General features: G+C 41.1%; 1 protein-coding gene across 1 annotated transcript in view; it reads left to right on the top strand.

Moving 5' to 3' along the window:
• LOC138696553 (sushi domain-containing protein 4-like) overlaps positions 1-26,584 on the top strand; it is a 251,114-nt gene that overhangs the window by 49,080 nt on the left and 175,450 nt on the right. Inside the window, exon 5 of the mRNA XM_069821653.1 lies at positions 19,116-19,352. Coding sequence (XP_069677754.1) covers positions 19,116-19,352 — 237 coding nt within the window. The remainder of the gene's footprint in view (positions 1-19,115; positions 19,353-26,584) is intronic.

Genomic DNA, 26,584 nt, shown 5'->3' on the forward strand with positions numbered 1-26,584 from the left:
ACTCTTCGACATGGTACCTTTCTGTTCGGAAAGCGTCGTTCATATTCAGCGACGGCACGCAAGGAACTTCCATCGCACAAACCATAAACCTACACAATATCGGCGTATTCTGTAGTCGAAAATTTATAAGGCATCTTGAAAAACACAACTTAACACTTCCGATAACTGTACCTGTATAACTACTGTAGCTGACTAGACTGCTGTGAATTGATGATAGTGTAGGCTATTTGTGTTATCTGCGGGTTCTGTGTCATTACATCAGGCAAGGGCAGGCGATTGGACATTTGTAATGCCCCACCACCCGGTTTCTTCCTCTTATCTACATCGTTCACAATGCAGATTCCAATGTTACGTCATTCATTGCGATCTTGACCTTGTCTCACGCCTCAGCAGCATATGGTAAAGTCTGATTCACATTGGGGCGAGACGTTTTACCAAAAAAATTCATCTAACTCCGCCATCGTTCGAAAACGGACCTATGTTCATATGAACTTTTTCACTCATAATGGCCTAAGATATCGTATCCTAAATTTTTTTCCCTTTCCTCGTGAATCACCCTGTATAGTCTATGCTGATTTTTTTCACAGTTATTTAGAATAGGTCTACATTCAAATCTCTTATAGCGATATTTAGGGGAACAAAGAAAAATATTGTTATAAAGAGATTTATTGTTATAAGGAGGGTTTTAAAAATAAGAGTTAAATTGGTAAGAGGCTTTCTATTCAGCTTACTTGGCGTGTATATTATGGTACAAAGTGTTAAAATTATTAATGAAACTCTCTTAATATGCTGCCTATTCTGCTGTCCTACATTTTATGAAAGAAATGACTTACGTCAGTTTATTTCAGAGCTCTCTTCACGGGAATTGACACACATAAAGACCTTATTAAATCCAAAGACACTAAATGCTAGTTAGGAACTGTTGAAGTGATTCACACGCTGTCCAATGTACTGTCCTACAAAATGTTTGAAAAAAATCATTTATGCCAGTTTGTTTCAACGTTCTCTTCACGAAAATTGACACACATAAAGACCTTATTAAATCCAAAGACATTCAATACGCAGTAGTCAAACTGAGATTTCCATTAAGTAAGATCATGTACCTTTCTATATCACTTAGCGACAAACATTTCATTTTACCGGGCTTTATCGTAGTAGAGACAGAATATACTACACTGGGAACCATTAAAATGTATCATTCAATAGAGATATATCGCAATAGAGAATATCGTTGAATCGGGAGAATTTTTACATTCAAGGAGTACATTTTATGATGGGAACTGTATTTTTAATCACAATAGAGGGGTTTATCGTTATACAAAGATTTGACTATATTCATATTCTCGTTCTGCCCACCTGGCTGTTAGTCAGATGTGAAAAACTTCCCTGCCCCATAAATTTAACAATTTGTTGTTACTTGCGTGAAATGTCTGAGGAAGTGTTTCATCCACTTGACATTGTTTATTTTCTCATACTCTCAAGGAAACTTGTGCCCTCGTTTGAAGGCATAGAGTTAGCCACGGATATAACATAATGATTTCTCCGTTTAAAATTCGCAAAAGCCGTACCTCCTCCGTTCCTCGCATGGTATTTGGGAACGCTTTGCCTTGACCCGGGCATCGCGCCTCGTCGGCCGGCACCGCTCCCGTGTTTGCTGTGCCTGTTGACAATCGCCCCGGGCGCGAGGCCTTGTCTCCTGGCGCCACATGGCCGCTGCACCCACCGCCGTGATGATACATACCTCCATCCTCCGATTCCCGAAATTATTACTAACCAAAAATTAGAATACTAATAGCCCGTGTTTTCAATAAGATTATAGTAGTTTCTATAGTAACATGCCTCAAATGACTTGGATTTACCTTGACAAGATTTCATTATACCGAATGCACTTTTTTTTTTTTTCCAATCGATTTGAGTGCGTTAATAATACGTAACGTATTATCATGCCTCAGAACATTAACATATTCTTATCATGCTTCTGGGATCGAAATTAATCCAGTTTTCTATGGTAATATTATGTTTCAGAACGTTAAATAATCTCATTTCTGTAGCCTATTATTATTGCTGGTTTAAGTAATTTAATGTTCGTAAGTTGTCAGACCTGGATTCGTAGTAGTTCAATTGGTTAAACAACGGACTCCGAACCAGAAGGCCCTGGGTTCGCGCGCGGATTGTTGCGAGATATTTCTCGTAGGTAATTTTGATTTCCAAGACTGTTAGAGGTACAATCAACCTCCTACCAAATTGACTACCGATCCTTTCCGGATGTAAAACCGGCCGGAGCGTGGTGCTGATCATATCATCTCGTTTCGAGGTGAAGAAAGCATATGAGCTCTACTTCTGTGCCGCCATAAGCCGTAACGGAGTTAGGGATACCCTTACCAGTTGTATATAATCGTAATGAAGTGACAGTTCTATGAATGTTATTCCCAATTAATTCTTTAACTGCAAACAATAATGACATCAGCTAATCTTCGCTGCGGCATAGGAGATTAGGTAATTCAAATAAATAATTTATTTATTATTCATTTATTGTGAAAGATCTACATGATTAAAACTACAAATTATCCTTGATACGTGTGGAATGTGTTATCTTTCGAATGCTTTAAGGCCTCGGATGTTCTAAAGCTCTGTGTAATTAAAAACGTCTGGCTATTTTTCGAGACAAGGAATTAAAATTTATAATCGAGGTCACTACAGTCCTCTACGAATCACGTGTTCATAGGATATCATGCTATCTCGTTCAGTGAGAAATTGCTTTGTAGGCCTACCGCTTGAAATAGTTATAAGTTTTCTGTTCTATCACTCCACAGAAGCACGAAGTCAACATTGCATTAGCATATTCTTCAGAATTCAGTGTGTCTTGTCGTGAAATGCTGGCATGATATAGACTCGTCAGAAGGTTAGTTTTGTTCATTTATTGGTTCTTTCAATGGAAAATGGTGAGCTAACCACACTCAATGTTATCGGACTGTAGAAACGTAGGTCTCTACTGAAGCTTGTGGAGTAAGTCTCCTCTCCTCTCCTCTCCTCTCCTCTCTCTCTCTCTTTTACCTCCCATTCTCTCCCTCCTCTTCCCTCTCCCATCTTCTCTTCCTCTTGCCATCCCTTCTTTCCTCTCACCCTCCACCTCTCCCATCTCTCCTCTCTTTCTCTTCCCGTTTCTCTCCTCTCCTTCCCCTCTCCCATCTCCCCTCTCCTTCCCTTCTCTTTTATCCGTTCCACTTCTCCCTTTCTCTTCTCTCCCCTTTCTGCGCACTTCTTCCCTGCCCTCTCTTCTCTCCCCTCCCTCTTCACCTCCTCGCCACTCACATCTCTACTCTCCTCTTCTCTTTTTTATTCTGTTTCACCATCAACCACTGTCCTTCCTCTATCTCCTGTCGCCTGAATTGGCAATAGCGTATTTTGTATTTCCATTCTTTTCGTCTCTTGTCATCCATCTTCTGACATGATGTGGATTGATAGTTCAAGCTAAGAAAACATTCCCTCTATCTCAGGTAGAATCCTCGTTATCACTAGGTGCTTTGTTACGCCTGGTGAACATTGACTCCGAAATCTATTCACAATTTTTCTACAATGAACATAAACAAAAGGAAGATTACAGTACCCTCCCTACAGGTAACAAAATTTGTGGCGCGGTTTACACAAGAAACAATTCTTTTCATTTGAAATACCATGTGTTGAGTCCCAGGGTTGAGTCCACACCTGTGGAGTAACGGTTAGCACGTCTAGCTGCGAAACCAGGTGGCCCGGGTTCGATTCCCGGTCGGGACAAGTTACCTGGTTGAGGTTTTTTCCGGGGTTTTCCCTCAACCCAATATGAGCAAATGCTGGGTAACTTACGGTGTTGGACCCCGGACTCATTTCACCGGCATTATCACCTTCATCTCATTCAGACGCTAAATAACCAAAGCTGTTCATAAAGCGTCGTAAAATAACCTACTAAAATAAACCATGTGTTGAGCTAAGACTCTTTGAGTTTCAAAGAAGTGTAAACCAGACGCTTACCTTACATGTTCTAACACACAACTAATTAATAATTAATTAATATGATATGATCCATATATCTTACTGTCGTCTATCATCTGATATCTTCTTCTGCCCTGAACTCTTCTCCCGTTCACCATTCCTTCTAGTGCATCTTTCAGAAGACAGTTTCTTCTCAACTAGTGACCCAGCCAATTCCTTTTCCTCTTTCTTATCAGTTTCAACATCATTCTTTCTTCACCCACTCTTTCAAACACAGGTTCGTTTCTTATTCTGTCTGTCCATTTCACACGCTCCATCCTTCTCCATATCCACATTTCAAATGCTTCTAGTCGCTTCTCTTCACTTCGTTATAATGTCCATGTTTCTGCCCCATACAATGCTACACTCCACACAAAGCACATCACTAGTCTCTTCGTTATTTCTCTCTCCAGAGGTCCGCAGAAGATGCTCCTTTTTCTATTTTAAAGCTTCCTTTGCTATTGCCTTCCCTTAACCGTTGGAACAGTCGTGGAAAGATGGCATGCGTCGGATGTCTCCTACGTGGGTACTTGCCCCGATACAATCTGTGAGCTTGTCTACTGTTTCCATTGGCTCATCCGTATTCGAAAATCATGTCTGTATATTCCGCTCTCCTGTACTCCTCCATTTCACTAGACTGATCGACTGAACACTGCAACTTGTACACATACACTGCTGTCTACAGACGTGAATATCAGGACCGACCATGTCCGTCACACATTACGCCATTTGCATTGCTTTAGTGTAGTTTCCTGTCCCCACCCCTCAGACAGCGCACTGAATGGAATACTGTAAGTAGACAATGTAAAGAACGTCAGATGAATACAGTATGTGTAAGATGTACAGATAAATACATATAAATTAGGTATACAGAGGAATAAAATTATTTCATTTCCACACAACTATGTTTGCTTGTAACTTCCGACTCAGTCATTTCCGGACCAGGTTCCTGATCTCAAATTGATACATGTGATCTTCGCCATCATTCCTGAAAGTTTGTAACACTAGCCCGGAAACACCCTGTAGATGATACTTAGGAAATATAGCACTCGCGGCAATACTTGACGACCCCCACAGATCTATGGTAACTGGCCATGAGACATGGAATGCCAAAGAGCTTAGGCTTTAAATCTTAGGGACGTGTGGAGCCAGGTATCATCACTTAGTCTGATTATAGATAATGAAGCTGAATAGGAAGTCCTGTAAGGCAACAATGCATGCTGTCCATACCAGTATGTAGTAACCGGCCACGAGATTTGGAATGTCTTGCATCAGATTCCACGCTTGTACGAAGTACCTGGGAATGAATGGAGATCGGCGTGAATGACCACACTGCAGCGAGTGTACCACCGCGAAGGCGGACTGGATTTCGGGTGGGGCAGCACGTGCAATGCAAGCCCCAATTAATAACCTCGCAATACTAACACAATAAATTATTTGGTAAGTTGATGCGTATCTGGAGTAATGCGAGGGTCCGGGAACGCCGGGCAGTAGCTGCACGTCAAGGTGTCACAAGTTGGGCTCATTTCCCCGATAATCTGTACCCCCCGCGATCTGCAGACCCACTGCTTCGGCCCGGATGTGTTGCTGATAGCCGTGTCCATGGTAACGACCAGTCTGGCGCTTATCGGGCATCAGTAACACTGTATAAATGAACCGCCTCGGGGTACGACGCTCGAATTCACTTTTAGGTGCGTTCCGAATCTGGCACCTGTCAGTTCCTTCGTGTAAATCCGCGCTAACAATTCCAATCACACGCCGCAGCATTTACATGAATACTTTTTGCTTTTTATATTCTTCTTGTAGGTACGCTTCCTATAGTTCCCTGTCCTCTGCCTCTCCTTTCTCTCCTCTCTTTTACTCGATCTTTCCTCTTCCTCATCTCTCATCCCTCTCTCTTCTTTCTCTTCATTATTAATCTTCCTCATTTCATTCCCTCTCTTTTCTTCATCTTCCTATCTCCTCCCCTTCTCTTATTAATCCTCCTCTCTCTTCTTCATTCCCTTCTCTCCTTAATCTCCTCTTTTCTCCATCTCCCTCTCCAACTCTCCACCTGTTCTTCCTTTCCTCTTCTTTCTCTTCCTCTCTTCTTCCTCTCACTCTCTATACTTAATCTCTCTTCACCTTCCTTTCTCTTTCCGTCTAATTATTTCTTCTTCCTCTCCCTCTCCATCTTCATCCCCCTGTCTTCTCCATTTTTCTTCTTATCTTCCATCTCCTTCCTCTTCATCCCCCTGTCTTCCTCTCCATTTTTTCTTCTAAGCTTCCATCTCCTTCCTCTTCATCCCCTGTCTTCCTCTCCATTTTTTCTTCTAAGCTTCCATCTCCTTCCTCTTCATCCCCCTGTCTTCCTCTCAATTTTTTCTTCTTAGCTTCCATCTCCTTCCTCTTCATCCCCTGTCTTCCTCTCCATTTTTTCTTCTAAGATTCCATCTCCTTCCTCTTCATCCCCGTCTTCCTCTCCATTTTTTCTTCTGAGCTTCCATCTCCTTCCTCTTCATCCCCCTGTCTTCCTCTCCATTTTTTCTTCTTAGCTTCCATCTCCTTTCTCTTCATCCCCCTATCTTCTTCTCCATTTTTCTCTTAGCTTCCATCTCCTTCCTCTTCATCCCCTTGTCTTCCTCTCCTTTTTTTCTTCTAAGCTTCCATCTCCTTCCCCTTCATCCCCCTGTCTTCCTCTCCATTTTTTCCTCCTAGCTTCCATCTCCTTCCTCTTCATCCCCCTGTCTTCCTCTCTATTTTTTCTTCTAAGCTTCCATCTCCTTCCTCTTCATCCCCCTGTCTTCCTCTCCATTTTTTCTTCTTAACTTCCATCTCTTTCCTCTTCATCCCCCTGACTTCCTCTCCATTTTTTCTTCTTAGCTTCCATCTCCTTCCTCTTCATCCCCCTGTCTTCCTCTCCATTTTTTCTTCCTAGCTTTCATCTCCTTCCTCTTCATCCCCCTGACTTCCTCTCCATTTTTTCTTCTTAGCTTCCATCTCCTTCCTCTTCATCCCCCTGTCTTCCTCTCCATTTTTTCTTCTTAGCTTCCATCTCCTTCCTCTTCATCCCCCTGTCTTCCTCTCCATTTTTTCTTCTTAGCTTCCATCTCCTTCCTCTTCATCCCCCTGTCTTCTCCATTTTTCTTCTTATCTTCCATCTCCTTCCTCTTCATCCCCCTGTCTTCCTCTCCATTTTTTCTTCTAAGCTTCCATCTCCTTCCTCTTCATCCCCCTGTCTTCCTCTCCATTTTTTCTTCTAAGCTTCCATCTCCTTCCTCTTCATCCCCCTGTCTTCCTCTCAATTTTTTCTTCTTAGCTTCCATCTCCTTCCTCTTCATCCCCTGTCTTCCTCTCCATTTTTTCTTCTAAGATTCCATCTCCTTCCTCTTCATCCCCGTCTTCCTCTCCATTTTTTCTTCTGAGCTTCCATCTCCTTCCTCTTCATCCCCCTGTCTTCCTCTCCATTTTTTCTTCTTAGCTTCCATCTCCTTTCTCTTCATCCCCCTATCTTCTTCTCCATTTTTCTCTTAGCTTCCATCTCCTTCCTCTTCATCCCCTTGTCTTCCTCTCCTTTTTTTCTTCTAAGCTTCCATCTCCTTCCCCTTCATCCCCCTGTCTTCCTCTCCATTTTTTCCTCCTAGCTTCCATCTCCTTCCTCTTCATCCCCCTGTCTTCCTCTCTATTTTTTCTTCTAAGCTTCCATCTCCTTCCTCTTCATCCCCCTGTCTTCCTCTCCATTTTTTCTTCTTAACTTCCATCTCTTTCCTCTTCATCCCCCTGACTTCCTCTCCATTTTTTCTTCTTAGCTTCCATCTCCTTCCTCTTCATCCCCCTGTCTTCCTCTCCATTTTTTCTTCCTAGCTTTCATCTCCTTCCTCTTCATCCCCCTGACTTCCTCTCCATTTTTTCTTCTTAGCTTCCATCTCCTTCCTCTTCATCCCCCTGTCTTCCTCTCCATTTTTTCTTCTTAGCTTCCATCTCCTTCCTCTTCATCCCCCTGTCTTCCTCTCCATTTTTTCTTCTTAGCTTCCATCTCCTTCCTCTTCATCCCCCTGTCTTCCTCTCCATTTTTCTTCCTAGCTTTCATCTCCTTCCCCTTCATCCCCCTGTCTTCCTCTCCATTTTTTCCTCCTAGCTTCCATCTCCTTCCTCTTCATCCCCCTGTCTTCCTCTCTATTTTTTCTTCTAAGCTTCCATCTCCTTCCTCTTCATCCCCCTGTCTTCCTCTCCATTTTTTCTTCTTAGCTTCCATCTCCTTCCCCTTCATCCCCCTGTCTTCCCCTCCATTTTTTCCTCCTAGCTTTCATCTCCTTCCTCTTCATCCCCCTGTCTTCCTCTCCATTTTTTCTTCCTAGCTTTCATCTCCTTCCTCTTCATCCCCTTGTCTTCCTCTCCATTTTTTCTTCTAAGCTTCCATCTCCTTCCTCTTCATCCCCCTGTCTTCCTCTCCATTTTTTCTTCTTAGTTTCCATCTCCTCTTCATCCTCTCTCCTATATTTTTCTCTTTTCTCTTTCTTTTCTTTTCTCCATTGCTACTTTCTCTGTCTTCATCCCTCTGTCTATATTTCGTCCTCATTTCTCTCTTCTTCCTCTCACTCTCGTCTTAGCTTCTTATTTCTTCTTCCTCTTTCTTTTTACTTTCTCAACCTCTCCTTCCTCTTCCCACTTCCTCACCTTCCATTTCCCTGTCCTTTCTCTCCCTCTCTCTCTCTTTCCTCTCCCTCTCTTTCTTTCTGTCCCTCTCTTCTTCACCTCTTCCTATTTCTCTGTCTTCATCACTCCCTTTCTTCTTCCTCTCCTCTCCATTTCTCACTTCCTCTCTTCCTCCTCTTCTCTCTGTCTGCCTTTCCTCTCCATTTCTCTCTCTTCCTCTACTTTTCTTTTCCCTCTCCTTCCTTTCCTTATCTCTCTCTTTTAATCTCCTATCCGTGTCCCTCTCTTCTTCCTTTCTTCCTATCTTTCTGTGTCTATTTTTCCTTTCTCACTTCCTTTTCCTCCTCTTTCTACTTTTCCCTCCTTCCTATTCCTAATCTGATTCTCTTTCTCTCTTTTCTTCCTTTATCTGTTTTCTGTCTCTTCCTCTCCTCTCTTCTGCTCTGCTCTGCCTGTCTCTCTCTGTTGTTACTCTTCTTTCCCTTTACCTCTCTTCTCCTTTTCACCACCTTTTCCCCTCCATTACCTCTCTTCCTCATGTCACTATTCATCAATTCTTCCTCTCCATCTTCTTTTCCCATTTTCGTATTTTCTTTCTTCACTTAACTTCTCTATCCTGTCCTCTTTGCCCCCTCTCTCCTCTTCTTTCCTCTCCTCATATCTTCTATCCTCTTCTGTCGTTCTACACTCATTCTCTTCCTTCTTACATGTCCCCCCTCTTCTTTTATCTCTCTCTCTCTCTCTGGTGCCCCCTTTTCTACGTCTCTTCCGTTCCTTCTCTAGTCTCCTCCGCTCTCTTCCCTCGTCACCCTTCTCTTACTTCTTCCTCCTGTTCTGCACTATGCTGTATCTCCTCACTTGTTGTTTTGAATATAAATTTTGTTATTTATGATTTCTTTATTTCTCGTCTTTTTTCCTTCCTTTTGTTGCTTCCTATTTCATGATTTTTGTTTCTTTTTTGTTTTTTTTTCGTCTCTTTCCTTAGTTTTTCCTTCCTTTTCTCCATTCTTTTTTTTCTCTTTCCTTTTTTTTACTTGCTCTCTCTCTCTCTCTCTCTTTTCTGATCTCATTTCACATAATCTACAGTAAGCTGTCGTGAAATATTTCTGGAACGTGTTTCACTGAAAAACTATGTCAAATCTACGAAAGAAACAACAGCCTTGATTTCACCATTGTTGTTATATACTAATGCACAGAAAGTCCCGCGCCGTGGCGTCGCGGTCTAAGGCATCCCGCCTAAGACTCGCGTTACGGAATGCGCGCTGGTTCGAGTCCTCATGGGGAAAGACATTTTCTCATGAAATTTCGGCCAGTGTATGGGACCGGTGCCCACCCAGCATCGTGATGCACTTGGGGAGCTACGATAGGTAGTGAAATCCGGTTGCGAATACAAGCTATAACGTCTGGGGGGGTCATCGTGCTAACCACACGATACCTCCATTCTGGTTGGATGATCGTTCACCTCTGCTTCGGCATGTGGGCGTGAGGCCAGCAGCCGGCTGGTCGGTCTAGGCCCTTCAAGGGCTATAGCGCCACGGATTATTATTATTATTATTATTATTATTATTATTATTATTATTATTATTATTATTATTAATGCGCAGAAATGTTCAGAATTGTGATGTCACCTCCGGTTAAGGGGTTAGGTACAGCTTACAGCAGTAAAAGTTTGGAAATATTCAACATTTTTTTCCTTTATTACTGTATGTTGTACATAATGAAAATTGGTATGTGTAAAACACCGTCCTTCTGCTATATGAAAAAAAATATTTTTACGATTAAAAAAAATTATTTACATTTTTTTTTTTTTTGTTTTTTCAAAATTCAGTTCACTGTACAGTGATGAAGTGTTTCCCACATAACTCAAAAACTATCCAACATTCTGTGATGAAATTTTTTGTGTGTATTTATGTATATCATATCTACAATATAATACAAGATCACTTCTCAATCTTGATAGGTTGTCGGGTAAAAAATAAATTCATTTAAAAAATGTTCAAATATCAGTATTTTTTTCTAATACAAAATTTAAAAAAATATTATTTATTAAGGAATGTAGTTGAAAGAGCATGATATTGTAAACATGAGTTTCAGCAATAAAATAAAAGAGAGAGAACCTGAAAAAGTTAACAAGTTTATGAGGTAAACACCTCATTACTGCACAATGAACTGTCACCATTATGAACTTTGAAAAAAATATGTATATAAATAATTGTTTTAAATCGTAAAAATATATATATATTTTTTCATATAGCAGAAGGACAGTGTTTTACACATACCATTTTTCATTATTGTACAAGATACAGTAATGGAGGAAAAAATGTTGAATATTTCCAAAAATGTTACTGCTGTAAGCTTACCTAACCCCTTAAATTTTGCGACTTAAGGCTTCTCAGTACTGATCACAACCCATTTTACGAGTAGTAGGTAGTTCTGTTAAAACAGTCACAGTATTGAAAGCATCACTGCTGAGTACTTCGCCCTTTTCTACGTGCCTATTCATTTCATTTTTCACTTGCCTACCGTCTGTAAGCCCCATAAACTCACTCGCTTGCAGCTCATTAGTCAACATTGAATCTCTGATCGAGTGCCATGGTGAGTGGAGATGACGTCATAACCTGGTGCTTTTTACACCATACCTTGAAAAGGGAGGGACGTAAATATGGCCTTTATAGTTTTTTTTTTTTTCATTAGAACATGTTCTACCAGTTTCTCAGTCTAATTTTGTGACATAACTTATACTTGTTCATTGAATGTTATTCACTTTTACGGCATTCCTTATTATTTACTTGCTGACTGATATTACAAATTATATTTCTCAGAAAATCTGCATGTTAATTTCTCTTTTATTTACAGGAGAGATATTTGTGTTGTTTTATATATTTATGTAGTGAAATTGAACGATGTGGGAAACACCTGGTATTATTCGGTTGAGAAGTTTTTGTCATCCAGTCTGCTTTAAAAAGAACTGGAAATTAGAATGTATAGAACAGTTATATTACCGGTTGTTCTGTATGGTTGTGAAACTTGGACTCTCACTTTGAGAGAGGAACAGAGGTTAGGATGTTCGAGAATAAGGTGCTTAGGAAAATATTAAGGGCTAAGGGGGGTGATGTTACTGGAGAATGAAGAAAGTTACATAACGCAGAACTGCATGTTTTCTTCACCTAACATAATTAGGAACATTAAATCCAGACGTTTGAGATGGGCAGGACATGTAGCACGTATGAGTGAAACCAGAAATACATATATACAGTTAGTCGGAAGACCTGAGGTTAAAAAAAAGAACCTTTGGGGAGGACGAGACGTAAGTGGGAAGATAATATTAAAATGGATTTGAAGCAGTTGGGATTATATGGTATGAGTATGGTCGCATTTCAGAAGCAGATCTGAGCAAGAAATGCGAGTTCCCCCCCCCCCACTCTTACAAACATCCCCCGATACGGAACCGACCTGCCAATGACTGAGTCTTGTTTGTCTCAATCGGCTAATGACACCACCCCCATCCACTTACTCCTTCAGAAGCGCTGAGTTACTAGCTTACCTTCTCCTCTTACCTCGTAAGGACCATACTTCCCTCACAGAGATCCTTTTGTGAAATTTGTACAGTACACAATGTGCCTTTTCTTAGCGAAGCCATTTCAAATATTCAGTAGCTACAGCGCTCTTAGCTGCGGAATTGGGAACTGAAGCACATACCCACTGAAACTTTAAGAGTGCACCATCTCATTTACAAAGGGAATCAGAAATAGGTGACATCAATAAAAGCTGGTCCACAATAAACCGGGAACGGAAACGACGACGAGAACGAGAACGGAAATTTTGTTAAAATTAATGTATTTAAATGTAAGCATTCACAATTAACTTTCACCTTTCCGTTCCTGGGCTTCGGCAAGCTTCTCGTTAATTGTGAATGTTCACATTTAAATACATTTATTTTAGCAATATTTCTGTTGTCATTCTCGTTGTCGCTTCCGTTTCCGGTTTATTGTGGACCATCCTTAACAATCTGAAATCATGGTAATCATTTCGGGACACATTGTATTATAATTAATAGCATGTGTACAGATAAATCTGCCACTAGAGCTCAATGGGTAGGACTTGCACTTCCCTGAGATGAGACTTCATTAATATTTAATACCAAATAGTGTTTTGAATTCTATAAGTAGATTTATTTGTAATTTACTCATATTTCGTAAAATATCATGCCGACAATCAATCAGAATCTTATTGGACTGACCAAGCGGTTAATTGTTCAGCTCCCGGCTTTGGTGTAAGTTTATAACCAATCCATGGGACTGAGTGTTTGTCTCTTGTCTTGTGATTATCCTGTGACGTTTCTGCGGTGGTCTTGCATCGAGTTGACCATGGTCAATTAGGCCCACAATGTGATAGCATTCAGTATTTGTTCAGAGAAAGACGAAGACATTGTGATGATTTGGGAGCTCGAAAAGAAGAAGCAGATGCTGCACAGATAGTTTTATTTGCAGATTTCTTTCTCAAGGTATAATGTACGAGTAATTGATTTGTTTGTGTACGCTTCCCACGTCTGAAGAGGTCCATGGCGCCGTGTTCTAATTTATGTCTCATGAATGTATATGGGAAATACTTTAAGTAGATCATGCTTACTGCTCCCTATTACCATACTTCATTATCTCGAGTCTCCCTCTTGACGTCATTACGCCTTAATGCAGAGGAGTGCATCGTTAAACAAATCATAAAGTATTCTCCTCCGTCATTCGTGTAAGGCTATTAATCAAGCTGATGGGACGGCTGATTGCGATTAAGTCGTTAACAGCTTTTATCTAGCGTCCACATCAGTAAACGGTTGTCATGCACTGCAAATAATCCTGTTCCTGTAACACTAAATCAGCAGTATAATCTGTAAAATAAAAATAAGAGACATAATGTGTCCCATCACTGTCAGACTAAGGGTAATTTGCACAGTAATCAATGCTTTAATCGTCGTTACTTTCAAATTCGCTGACTTCATCCGCTCTACCTCATATGGTCTCTATTCTCGGGCTTGTATTACTGAACCAACATACGAATCTTCTGTAGCAGTGTCGGTTTAGTTTGGAAATTGCTAGTTCTCTATTTTAGTTATCGTACACCTCCTCGCATGAAACTGTACGGTACTTTTATTGACCAGATTTTAATGAGTTGTTTTTGAGTGAAACTAAAATAGTTTCGTGGGAAAGAAATCGCACCAACATAACGTTTCGATCTATGTAAAGATTAATTTTTGGTCCTACAGAATATATCTCTTACGGTAACAATGATTATTATGAGAAAAATTCGCTCCGGCGCCGGGGATCGAGCCGAGTCCTTGGTTCTACGTACCAAGTGCTCTAACCACTGAGCTACATCGAAGTTCAGTCCACAGCACCGGATCGAATACCTCTCCTCTAGTGTTTTTCCCTTTGTGGCCTGACTCCAAGTTCAACATATATGTTGACAGATTCTTCGCCCAACAGTTCATATTACTGTGGAATCCCGGCCACCAAGTCACTCAGTTGAGTGCGCTCTTTGTATAATGGCAGTTGAATTAAGATATGTCAACATATATGTCGAACTTGGAGTCAGGCCACAAAGGGAAAAACAATAGAGGAGAGGTATTCGATCCGGTGCTGTGGATTCAAACATCAGGGAAAAGTGGTCGAGATTTATACCAGTTACTGCCAATAGAAATGTACTCTAACATGAAAAATGTTGCAGGTTGTAAAAATTGCAATATTTAGATTGATATTTTGTTGTGAACAGTATTTTTTTACGAATCAATGTAAATCAATTACATGATTGTCATCTTGTCTTTGTTCTGCACCTATGTACTAACACAATCCAGCCGAATATTGATACATTAGTAGAAAACAAGAGGTGTCAGCGATCTGATAATCACTAAATAGAGAAATTCAAATTCAACTTTATTCACAATTTACAATTGAAATGGTACATATGAATAGATACCTGAAATGAGCATATGCTTGTGCTGAATAGTTTGTGTGTGAACTCAATCTTATCCTAATTCATGTTTAGAGTGGGGATTGTTTTTACAACATGAGTTTATGTACCAACCGCCACTGAAGTTTTAGATTGAGAGCGATGTATGGACATCAATCGTGTCTGAAAGATTTGGAGTGAGGTTGACGTCATACTTTCCCCTTCAACTGAATTTTGCATGGCTGATTTAACCATATTTAGGCCTACACAAATTTTTAACTGCGTGCTGTTTATTCTATGTACAATTCTAAAAGATGGACCCAATTTCATTAATTTGTATTTAATGAAGTATAAATTGCACATGAACAATCTACATACTAATAAGAAGAGGAAGTTTCCAAGTTTTTTTTTAACACAGGTTATAAATGTTCAATGTGTCCCCCCTCTGCTGCACGGCAAACATCTAAACGGTAGCCAAATTCCTCCCACACGCGAAGAAGCATGTCTTGTGTTACTGAGTTCACCGCAGCAGTCACACGGTTCCGCAGTTCGGCTAGAGTTGTGGGACGTAAACAGCCTCCTTAACATAGCCCCACAAGAAAAAGTCACATGGCGTGAGATCTGGAGATCTCAGTGGCCAGAAGTGTTGAGCCAGGTCTTGATTTCCCATGCGACCTAGCCATCGTTGAGGAAGGGATTGATTTAAAAATCCTCGGACATCACGGTTGAAAATGAAGTCTTGTGAATCTTCGGTAAGTTGAGGAAAAAGCCATTGTTCCAACATGTCCAGGTACATTATTTCACTTACAGTGCTTTCCTAGTTGGTGGTTCAATGCCGAATCGGAGTCGAAAGGCCCGCTGCACTGTAACTGGCGACTCACTTCGTGCAAACTTAAGAACGCAGAAAACCTTATGCTGCATAGTAGCCATCTTACTCACAACTGACACGAAATGCCTGCCTGTTGGCGCGAGTACCCTAGCGGCCGTTTACGGAACTATCACCGGCCAAGCGGTGTAAGACTAAACTTTGGAACTTCCTCTTTCGTTCGGTATATAGACTGTTCATGTTCAAGTTGTATGTCGTGAAATACAAATTAATGAAATTGGGTCCATCTTTTAGAATAACCCTGTATAATAATATAGCGTACGGTAGATTATTAGGTCAACCTACTAATGCTGTAGTGTAGTATATGTACACGCTTCAACAGTGACCTGTGTAGTAGCAAGAGTACTGGAGTTATAATCCTTTGGACCCGTATCGTGTTGGGCAAGCTCATGGTCCAGGTAACACAGGGATTTTTTCCAGAGCTCTGGTTCTCCTGTAGTATCCAACCAAGTCTCCATCGTCTCACCTCATACGGGTGTAGCGTAGACCAGCATTCTATGACGGACGCTGGGCAACGACTCTGTCGGTAAATTGGTCTACACAACTGGCTTCCTATGAGTGAATGACGAGCAGTCAAATAACCATTGGTAACAAAAACACTAATGTGTACACTGTTGCCATTACACTGCACCAGAATAAAATGTAGCATTATTTAAACTGACACTATAGCCCTACCTCTTTTCTTGCGACTTAGTTGATGAAGGGCGCGGCTTTTAAGCTGTCGAGAACAACACGAGTCATTCGCACTTATGCAGCGTTGCCTAGTTTTATTGTTAAGACTCAGTCGCTGTTAGTGATGGTAATTTAATTATTACTTGTGCCCAGACAAAATCTGTAGCCACAAAGAAGATGAGACGTATTAACTAAGTGGCGTGAAAAGCATTATAATGTAAATTAAATGAAAATGACTAAATAAGATATATAATAATATTAACTTTCAGCGTTTTCGAAAAGGCAATTCAATACCTCACGTAGTCAACGATAGAGTAAGACAGAGAAGGAAGAAGATTGAATATCATTCTGCAACCTCTTGCGGTCGGCAGTGCAAAGTTTCCTTAGTTATTCGAGGTGCGTTTGAAAAGCTCGTTGCCTGATACATAAATGGCATTGACAATGTATCAATAATCCGCCATTGTTAGCAGCCATTTTACATTAGTTAAAGCACGAAAAAAAATTTTTTCTGTTGACTACATTTTGTGTAGTTTAATTTTGAAGATAGTGCGGCAAACAGATTGGTAAAAATGGAAAATATTTAACTTCGTGCTGTCATTAAATATTTCGTAAAAAGGAGAATGACTCCAACAGAAATTAAAACAGACATGGATGCTATACTGGGGGAATCCGCTAAAGCGTTTTGGACTGTGAAAAAAAAAAATGGGCGGTGCTACTTAGACATAGCGCAGTGTGTAGAATACGACTCCCATAGTGGACGTCCAGTAACAGCAACAAATGAAGAATTGTAGAAAAAAATTCACGTCGACTGAAAGAGCGAGAAATTAGCGAGGTTATGCGTATCACAACTGAACGGGTGCGACACCTCTTGGTCAATGTCTTGGGTATATCCAAGGTTCCTGCTAGGTAGGTTCCGCGTTTTTTAGCACCAGAACAAAAGCACGTCCGATTTAAAATTTCGAGAGATTTTCTGGCTCTATTCGAAAAATATACTCCCGATTGTTTTAGGCTGTTTGTAGCCACTGTTGAAACCTGGATACACTACTACATACCAGAGATAAAACAGCAGTCCAAATAATGGAACCATAGTGATTCTCCGCCTCCAAAGAAAGCAAAAACTTTTCAGTTGGCTAGGAAAGTCATGGCGCCCGTGTTCTATAATTCTAAGGAGATAATTATGATTGACTACCTAGCAAAGGGGAGAACAACCCAAATCTCCTGGAACAACTAACAGAAAAGGAAAATTCGCAAGAATAGGCTGGGTATGGCCAGGAAGAAGGTGTTGTTTATCAGGATAGTGCACCTGCTCACATGACTGCAATCGCAGTTGCTATATTACCGTACACAGCTACGTTTCGAATTGTTGTCTCCCTCACACATCGTATCTTGCACCCTCAGACTTATTTATTTTCCCAAAACTCAAACTTCACATGCTTGGGAAGATATTTTCATGAAATGAACAGATTATCGTAACAGCAGAAGGTTTTCTGCAGACCTCGAGGAATCTGTGTACAAGGAGAGTATAGCAGCATTACAACATCGATGGACAAGTGTGTGAATAAATCTCAGGGGGAATATGCTGAGAAATAAAGATTGTTTTAGAATAATCCTAGTTGAATTTCTATGTCAGGCTATGAAGTGTTGAAACAACTCTCGTATATTCTAGAAAACAACACGTCTGCAGATGAAATGTTGGCAGCATTGCGCCGAATGCCATTTCGCCATTGTCCTTAGTGGGTGATTTTTAGTGTAGTTTATGAAGAGTGAATTGTGAAATAAATAGGATTATCTCTTTGAATATTTCCGTTGTTGAGAAAATTTAAATCATTTACAAGCGCCTCCCAGTGAGAAGTTATTTCCCCAGGAAGTTTTTCTTTCGGTGTGTGGTGTCCACCATTTCGGGGAAGCACGTTTGCGGTAATTTTCTAGAAACGTAATCTTTTTGCGTCAAAAAAGACAATCCGTTTGCAGCATGGTTCTACTAATTTCAAGGGCATGTTTGCGGCAAGACTCAGCAACACGTGGCGACTGACTTAGGGGTGAGTGAATTCTTGTTATAACACATAGCCACATTTTCCTTCCCAATTTTCACAAGCTTAGGACTATCCACGGCTTGGTTAAAAAATGGCTATACTTCAGTGACAATAATGCCACCTCGTTTGATGTTCATAAAGATATACAACTTTGTTGCATGAAATTTCTTCCCCAACACTTTAATGTACTGCAAGAGTCCAAAATCTCCATTCTGATATTCCTCCCATAGAGACATGATGGAAGTAATTTTGTTGGTCGTACTTTTTTCCTTCGTGTTATATTGTCCGGAATTTACAGAGTTTATCTTGGTGCGGGCAAATGTTTGCATTTCCAGTATAACATCGATAGTCTTGTAAATTCTGCGATGTAGCGAATAAAATTGAGAATTGTAGAATGAATGAAAGGATTCAAGCCCATTTGTTGTTCGTGGACCATCAGATCGTTCCGTCGTCTAGAGAGGAGGAGGAAACATGACGTTTCCATCTACATATGTGTTCAGCATATAGTTTGCAAACTCCATGTCATTAGTGGGGGCGATTGACACAAGTTCTGCGAAAACACCACCTAATTCTGAAGATGGAAGGAAACATAGTCCAAAAAAATATTTAAGCCAGTGGCCAAGTTCGGAATCTTTGGTTAAGTAAGTAAAATATGTTTTTCGATATACCGCAATCGGGTCCTCCAAAATTAACTGAAACTGGCTGCGATTTAATCCTCCTGGTTAGCCTTTCTGCCGCAAACATACTGTCCCCCATCATTTAGAGGTGTTCTTTTAGGAAAGTGTTTCGTTTCAAAAGCTGTCACTTTTATTTTTTTAGTGGTTGAACCGGTCACCGAAATCCAATAGCCAATTGCCTCACCTTTCCACCCTTCAGTAAATTTGCAGAAGGGAACGGTTAAGCATTGTCACTGAAAGATTTACTACCGTCTGTTGTTGCAGAGTTGGAGGAGGAGGCGGTGGCAGAAGAGGCGCACTGCCCGCCGCTGCCGGCGACGCCACACACGAGGGCCGCGACCCTGCGGGGCCATCAGAACGCGAACAGCGCCGCGCCCGGCACGGAGGTGGAGCTGCGGTGCGAACCTGGATACCGCGACCCTCGCCTGCCCTGCCAGCCCGCCGTGCTGCGCTGTGAGCAGGCCGCCTGGCAGACCGTGCAGGGCGTCGTGCCGGAGTGCTGTGAGTACACTTACTTCTGCGTGAATCTCGCTAGGTTTCGTCTATCTACAGCTCATGCATTTTGTCAAGACACTCACGATGCGCAGTAGGGGAACAACGTTATATGGAAGGGGTAGGAGTAGAAGGGAAGGTCGGACGTGTGTCTACCGAGTTCAAGGCAAAGGTTAACCCATTCCCCTATAATTCGTAAGTAGACTCATCCGATTTCGTGCGCAGCTCTGTAGGAAGAGTGGGGGAGTGTCGTGACAAAATGCAAGAGCTGTACGTATACCGTCGTTATAATGAACAATTGATTAGGGTTGAGAATTTTATTGATTTGTTTTCTTTTTTAATTATTTCTGCACGGTGGAGGAAACCGCTCTTTGAACCATAACAGAATAAGCTCTGTTGTGAGAAAATTAGAACTAGGACTAGGGTTAGTCCATGAAATCCGTTAAAGGCAATGACCTCTTACCTAAGCAAGATGAAGATATCAAACAAAGTGTCGACCTGGTTGGCGAGTTGGTATAGCGCTGGCCTTCTATGCCCAAGGTTGCGGGTTCGATCTCGAGCCAGATCGATGGCATTTAAGTGTGCTTAAATCAGTAGATTTACTGACATGTAAAAGAACTCCTTCGGGACAAAATTCCAGCACATCCGGCGACGCTGATATAACCTCTGCAGTTGCGAGCGTCGTTAAATAAAACGTAACATTTATTTTTCAAACAAAGTTTTGCATCACGTATGATGATTAACTAATAAGCTAATTCATGGCACTTAAAACGAAATGGAGGAAAGTCATATGTGAACTCTGCAATAGTCTACATATTGCTCAACAAAACAAAAATAAAAAAAAAAAACTCTCTGTACAAGATCAGAGCTTTGGTTTTACATACTAGGTTCAAAAAGTTCCCGGAATTTGCTAGTATCATAGAAACAACGTACCTTAAACACTATTCTACAGCATTCCCTTCAAAATAGTTGCCTTCCGCAACAACACACTTTTGCCAACGCGTGTAGAGTTCCTGCAAGCAGGCCTGGAAGCCATTTTGTGAAACCCGTCTTAGTGCTCTCGTCGCGTTTGCGATAACCTCTTCAGCATTGAATCTCCGTCCTTTCAGATGACTTTTCAGACGGGGAAACAGAAAGTAATCAGGTGGTGAGAGATCAGGAGAGTATGGTGGGTGATCCAAAGCAGTTATGTTGTGCCTGGCAAGAAAATTCTTTACAATAATTGCGCGATGAGCAGGTGCATTGTCATGCATAAGGAACCAGTTTCCTTCTCTGGACGTTTCCTTCTCACTGCGTCCCGGAGGCGACGGAGGATTTCTACGTACAATTCTTTCGTTACAGTACGACCTTCTGGAATGAACTCATGGTGGGTGAGACTCTGAAGAAAACTTCCAACATAACTTTGCCTTTGGAAGTGTCCCTAGGAAATTTCTGCTTCCGAGGGGATGTTTTCGATTTCCACTCAGATGACTGTCGTTTAGGGACTGGGTCGTACAAGTAGCACCAAGTTTCATCACCAGCAATAATTTTGTTTAAGAAATCACCATCTTCATCAGCCATACTGATCATGTCCCCAGCAAGAGTCATTCTTGTTTCTTTCTGTTCTGCCGACAACATTTTCGGAACTAACTTCTGAGACACGTAATGCATGTTGAGATGCTTGTGAAGAACATTGTATACACTTCCGACTGATATTCCGACCTCTGCTACTATCTCTTTTATGGTTTTACGTCGGTCGTCCCTCGCAACATTAAGCACACGCTGAGCGATTGCTTCATTTGTTGCAGTTGTTGGTCGGCCGCTGCGTACGTCATCTTTGATGCTATCGCGGCCACCAGAAAAGCGTTTATGCCAGGCATACACTTGAGTTTTTTCATTGCTGCTTCGCCATATGCTTCTTCCAACAATCTTAATGTCTCTGCAGGAGTTTTGTGTAACAAAACACAGAACTTCATGTTTGTACGTTGCTCTGTGGACATAATTACAAAATGCGACGAACAAACAAAACACTATGATAAACAATTGCCTACAACTCAAAACCAATAATCGCCATTATCAACAAACTTTAAGGAAATGACATCATGAATGTTACCAACAAAACAAATGTATAATATCCCTTGCTATATATTAATACGAAAAATGGTAGTAAAATTCCGGGAACTTTTTGAACCTAGTAGTATTAGTCTTTGTTACACGAGCCAACGAGTGTATGCCGCATCTCAGCGCGGAGCAATCTGATGGCATCACGGTGTTCCGAATTTCAGCGATGACGTCACTGATGCTCTACCAGTGTTGCACCGGTTCCATCAGCTTGCAGAGGTGGTGGCAGTCTCCATCAGCCGCCATCTGTGAATCTGACTGGTTCTTATATAGGGCGGGAATTAGACGAATGGCATCGCGCACTGTTGTGTCATGGCGGTGTGTTCTGCTTTGGTTCTGCTGTATTGTTTGTAATGAGCACAACGTAATGGCTTATGAGCGAACATGTCAACGGACCAGTTATTACTACTGGTTCAAGAAATAAATTGTTTATGCACTCTTTTCGTTGAACGAGATAGCAAAATCTTGCTATCGTAGCACAGACAACAACTTGTACAGCCGCCATGATAGCCATCGAACCTTCTAGCAGTTTTATTCCTATTTCGCTGCAGCGTGACGTCATTGTTGTCCACCGGTCCGGTGAGATTCGGAATACGCTGAACCTTAGCCTAACAATTTCAATTCTTGGTAACTCGTCCCCTTTAACATATTCCGAATCTCAGCGTTGAGCAATCAAATGGCTTCACGGTGTTCCGAATTTCAGTGATGACGTCATTGATGCTCGAGAGCTGTAGCAGCATTTCCATCAGCGTACAGAGGTAGTGGCTGTGTAAGCCGCCATCAGCGTATCTGATTGGCTCTTGTAAAGGGTGCGGTAGACGAATGACATCGTGCACTGTTGTGTAATAGTTTTATGTTCTGCTGTGTTTGTAATGAGCACAACGCAAAAAAAAAAAAATTAACGGTTTATAAACGAACATGTCAACGACTAGTTATTAGTCATGGACCAAGAAATAAATTGCAAATCTAGCTTTCAGGTAAAGCTCCCTGTGAAGCAAACTTGCATAAGTTCAAGAGAAAAATTGTTCCGGGGCCGGGTGTCGATCCCGAGACCTTTGCTGAACTCACCAACGCTCTAACCGACAGAGCTACCCAGGAACTTCACGCGACACCATCTCAATTTTTCCCCGTATATCCACACATCTCTGCATAATATATACGTTACTGTAGATACGAAAACCACAATTTCAAGTCACACAGAGTTTGTGTGCACTCGATGTGGGTTTCTGGCTCTTATCATCCCACTCGAGTTATTTGGATATGAAGGGAAAATTTTAGACAGTGTTGGGTGAAGTTCTTGGGTAGCTCAGTCGGTTAGAGCGGTGGTGCGTTCAGCAAAGGCTCGGGATCGATACCCGGCCTCGGAACAATTTTTCCCTTGAAATTATTCAAGTCTGTTTCACAGGGAGCTTTACCTGAAAGCTAGATTTGCATAATATATACGTTACTGTAGGCACGTTATCAGAAAACCATAACTTCAAGTCCACAGAGTTTATGTGCACTCGATATGGGTTTCTGACGTCTTGTTAGCCCACTCGAGTTATGTGGACATAAAGGGAAAAAATTAGACGGTGTCGGGGGAAGTTCCTGGGTAGCTCAGTTTAAGAAACGGTCCCGGGATCGATACCCGACCCTGGAACATTTTTTCCCTTGTAATTATTCAAGAAATAAATTATTTGTGCGCTGTTTTATTTTAGATGACAGTATGAAAATTTCGCAAAACCTTGCTAGCGTAGCATTTTCAACAACTGGCACAGTCACCATAGCCCTTGAACCTTCCAGCAGTTTTGTTTATATTTCGCTAATACAGATTAACTCGCTTGTTGCTCATTTTACATTCATACCTGGCACTGATCTCTTTCTCTGAATAACTGACTTCGGAAATACGGTATGCGGAAACCGATACCATCAGTAGAAAAAGAAAGGGAATTAGTCCTGTGCTGTGACAATGGAAGAGCTAACGTGTTAATATTTTATTTTGTTTTAATAACACTTTAAGCCAACCGTGGCGAAAATGTGACTCACGAGCACATTGTGGCTCGCAATGCGCTATGCGCTTCCTACCTCCCACAACCCCCACCCTCTCACTCACTAGAGTCAAACTCCGTTCCATTTGTATTTGTCTCTGACCTGCGAGTGGCATATCGTCGCAATGTCTCTCTCGAAACCATGTACCTCTATAAAAACGAAAGTTTGGAGTAGAATGGGAGGACGCATTTTTTTTGTTGCCAATATGAGGAGAATATTAAACGTATGATTTGTTTACAAGTATTACGAGGAAAACGGTTGTATAATATAAAACGGCATTATACTACATGTCACTCATGAAACATTATTATCATTATCATTATCACCATCATCATCATCATCATCATCTCTGTACGTCGATCATTTTTCAGCAGATGTACGAATAATGTGGTTAGATCTTCAATTTAAAGTCACAGATTTACAGTGTCATGTTAAATGAAAGCCAGATGTAAGGACTTGATAAATGTTGAACTTTTCAAATCTTTGCCAAAAAATAAATATCCGAAGCTTCGTTCTTTCGCTTGTTCTTTTGAAGCCATGTTCGCTACAACTTACGTTTGTGAAAAATTATTTTCAACAATGAAAGTAGTGAAAACCAAATTTATATCACGAATGACAGACAAATACCTTCGTGATCAACTACGACTGGCAGTAAGTGACATAATTCCTGATTTTGAAACACTGTCGCAGAGACATTCTGAAGGCAGTTAATTTTAGGTTGTGATAATGTGTCCTATGTTTTCTTGTTCATTTCTTTCTTCGTTACACGTACTAAACATTAGTTTGTAGCCTTGTACTGTATAAAATTATATTTAAGTGTTTGACGTAAGGAAAATGAAAATCCGTTAATAAGTCAGACAGTTGCTTGACTTCCCCTTCGGGTGTCCGCCTTCCTCCATAGGTGCTATGCACGTTGCAGGTTACACGGTGGCTCGGCGCATGATCGCATTTTCGCCACGGCTGCTTTAAGCCACCGGCGTGGCTCAGTCGGTTAAGGCGATTGCCTGCCGGTCTGAAGTTGCGTTCGGGCGCGGGTTCGATCCCCGCTTGGGCTGATTACCTGGTTGGGTTTTTTCCGAGGTTTTCCTCAACCGTAATGTGAATGGAAGGTAATCTATGGCGAATCCTCGGCCTCATCTCGCCAAATATCATCTCGCTATCACCAATCTCATCGACGCTAAATAACCTAGTAGTGATACAGCGTCGTTAAATAACCAACTAAAAAAAATAACACTTTAAACCTCGTATGTTTTTTTTAAACTTTTATTGCTTTATTTATGGAAAATATACGATGCTTATGAAATTCGTCCCGATAATAATTTTATATCACGATACTAAATGAACTGTATAATCAAAGCTGTGCCAAAGTGAAAACCGAGATCGAAGGACGACCATTCAGGCTCAAAAGAGGAGTGCGATAAGAAGGCCCAATTTCCCCAAAATTATTCACAAGTGTATTGGAAAACATCTTTCGCAAACTGAACTGGAACAGAAATTGTGGAATAAACATCAACGGCAGCAGACTAAATAATCCAAGGTTTGCTGATGACGTCGTATTGTTCGCCAAATCACCCAGAGAACTGCAGTCAATGCTCCAAGATTTATGCGACGCCAGCAGATCAGCAGGCCTCCTGATGAATATGACCAAGACACAAGTAACGTCAAACGGGCCGGAGTCACCCATAATAATTGATGGAGCAGAACTACAATACGTGTCTGAATACGTATACCTAGGACAGCTAGTCTCCTTCCACCAGAAGACAGAGAAGGAAATAAAACGAAGGATTTCTCTCGCGTGGAAGGCATTCTGGACTCTCAAGTTCTTCGTACTGGAGAGAACACTCAGCAAGAAACTCAGAATAGAAATATTGGAGACCTGCGTAACTCCTGTACTGTTATATGGGTGTCAGACATGGTCTGTCACTGCCAACTTCGTAACAGTCTCCAAATATGCCAAAGAAAGATGCTGAGAAGGATACTAGGCTTATCACTGAGGGACAGAGTTCCAAACGAAGTGCTACAAAAGATGTCAGCAATTAAAGATCCAGCACTGTAAGCCACCAACACCAAATGGAAGTGGGGAGGCCATGTTGAACGACTTAGAGACGGAAGATGGACGCAGACAGTCACACTATGGGATCCCCGCATTGGCAAGAGATCACGCGGAAGACCAAGAAGAAGATGGGCCGACCTCTTCAGTGAACGTGTAGGAAGCCATTGGTCAAGCAGAGCAAGACATAGGGAAGACTGGAAAAACCTAAGAAGACAAGTGAATAACGACTAAAACCAGTGCGACAGAAACAAGCGAACAATATCCAACAGTGCAGAATGTGAATCAAGTGAACAATTCCAAGGTTATAAACATCTCTTACGCGGAGTAGCTCACCGCGTGAGACAAATAGAGCTGTCCCTCTATAGGAGGAGGCCTTTGCCCTTAACGGGACACTTTTAGGCTTATCATTTCATTTCATTTTCATTTCAATAATTTTTTTGTTTCTGTTGCCTACTGGTTTCTTATTACAATTTTTCTCTAAGGTTCTAGCAGTATATATCATATTATAGACCCTATGTAGAGGAGGGCACATGATATTCATAAATTTTACATTTCTTCCAAGAGGGTGGGTTCGATTCCTGGTGGTGGAACCGTTACCTTAATAATGGAATCTGTAACTAGTTTGGAAACGTCGGAGATATTAAGCCTTAACAAGTGGTTGGAAATTTGAAATTCAACATAATTATTGCGAAAGCCTAATATTTCACGTTATTAGGATCTGTGGGGGGTAAAGATGGCACAATGTTTGCATATTTAGGCTTTCGCCGAGAGATTCAGGTACAGTTTTCTGTACAACAGTTACCCGATTAAGGAAATTTTGAGTAATTCTGTTACGAGTACATTGAGGATATTAAATACAATAGATAATTAAAAATCCTGAATTCTTTCCTAAACACAATCACCTTTAAATCCTAAAATCTCATATCATTAGCATTTAGATCTAGATATTATAAACTCGTTACAGTATGTAGTTGGAAATTTTAGTAATATACGGTTAGAATTTCAAATTCTTCAATTGCAATCATAGTGAAAGCCTAACATCTCACATTATTATTGTTAT

This window comes from Periplaneta americana, chromosome 3, assembly GCF_040183065.1.
Source record: "Periplaneta americana isolate PAMFEO1 chromosome 3, P.americana_PAMFEO1_priV1, whole genome shotgun sequence".
Taxonomy (NCBI): Eukaryota; Metazoa; Arthropoda; class Insecta; order Blattodea; family Blattidae; genus Periplaneta; species Periplaneta americana.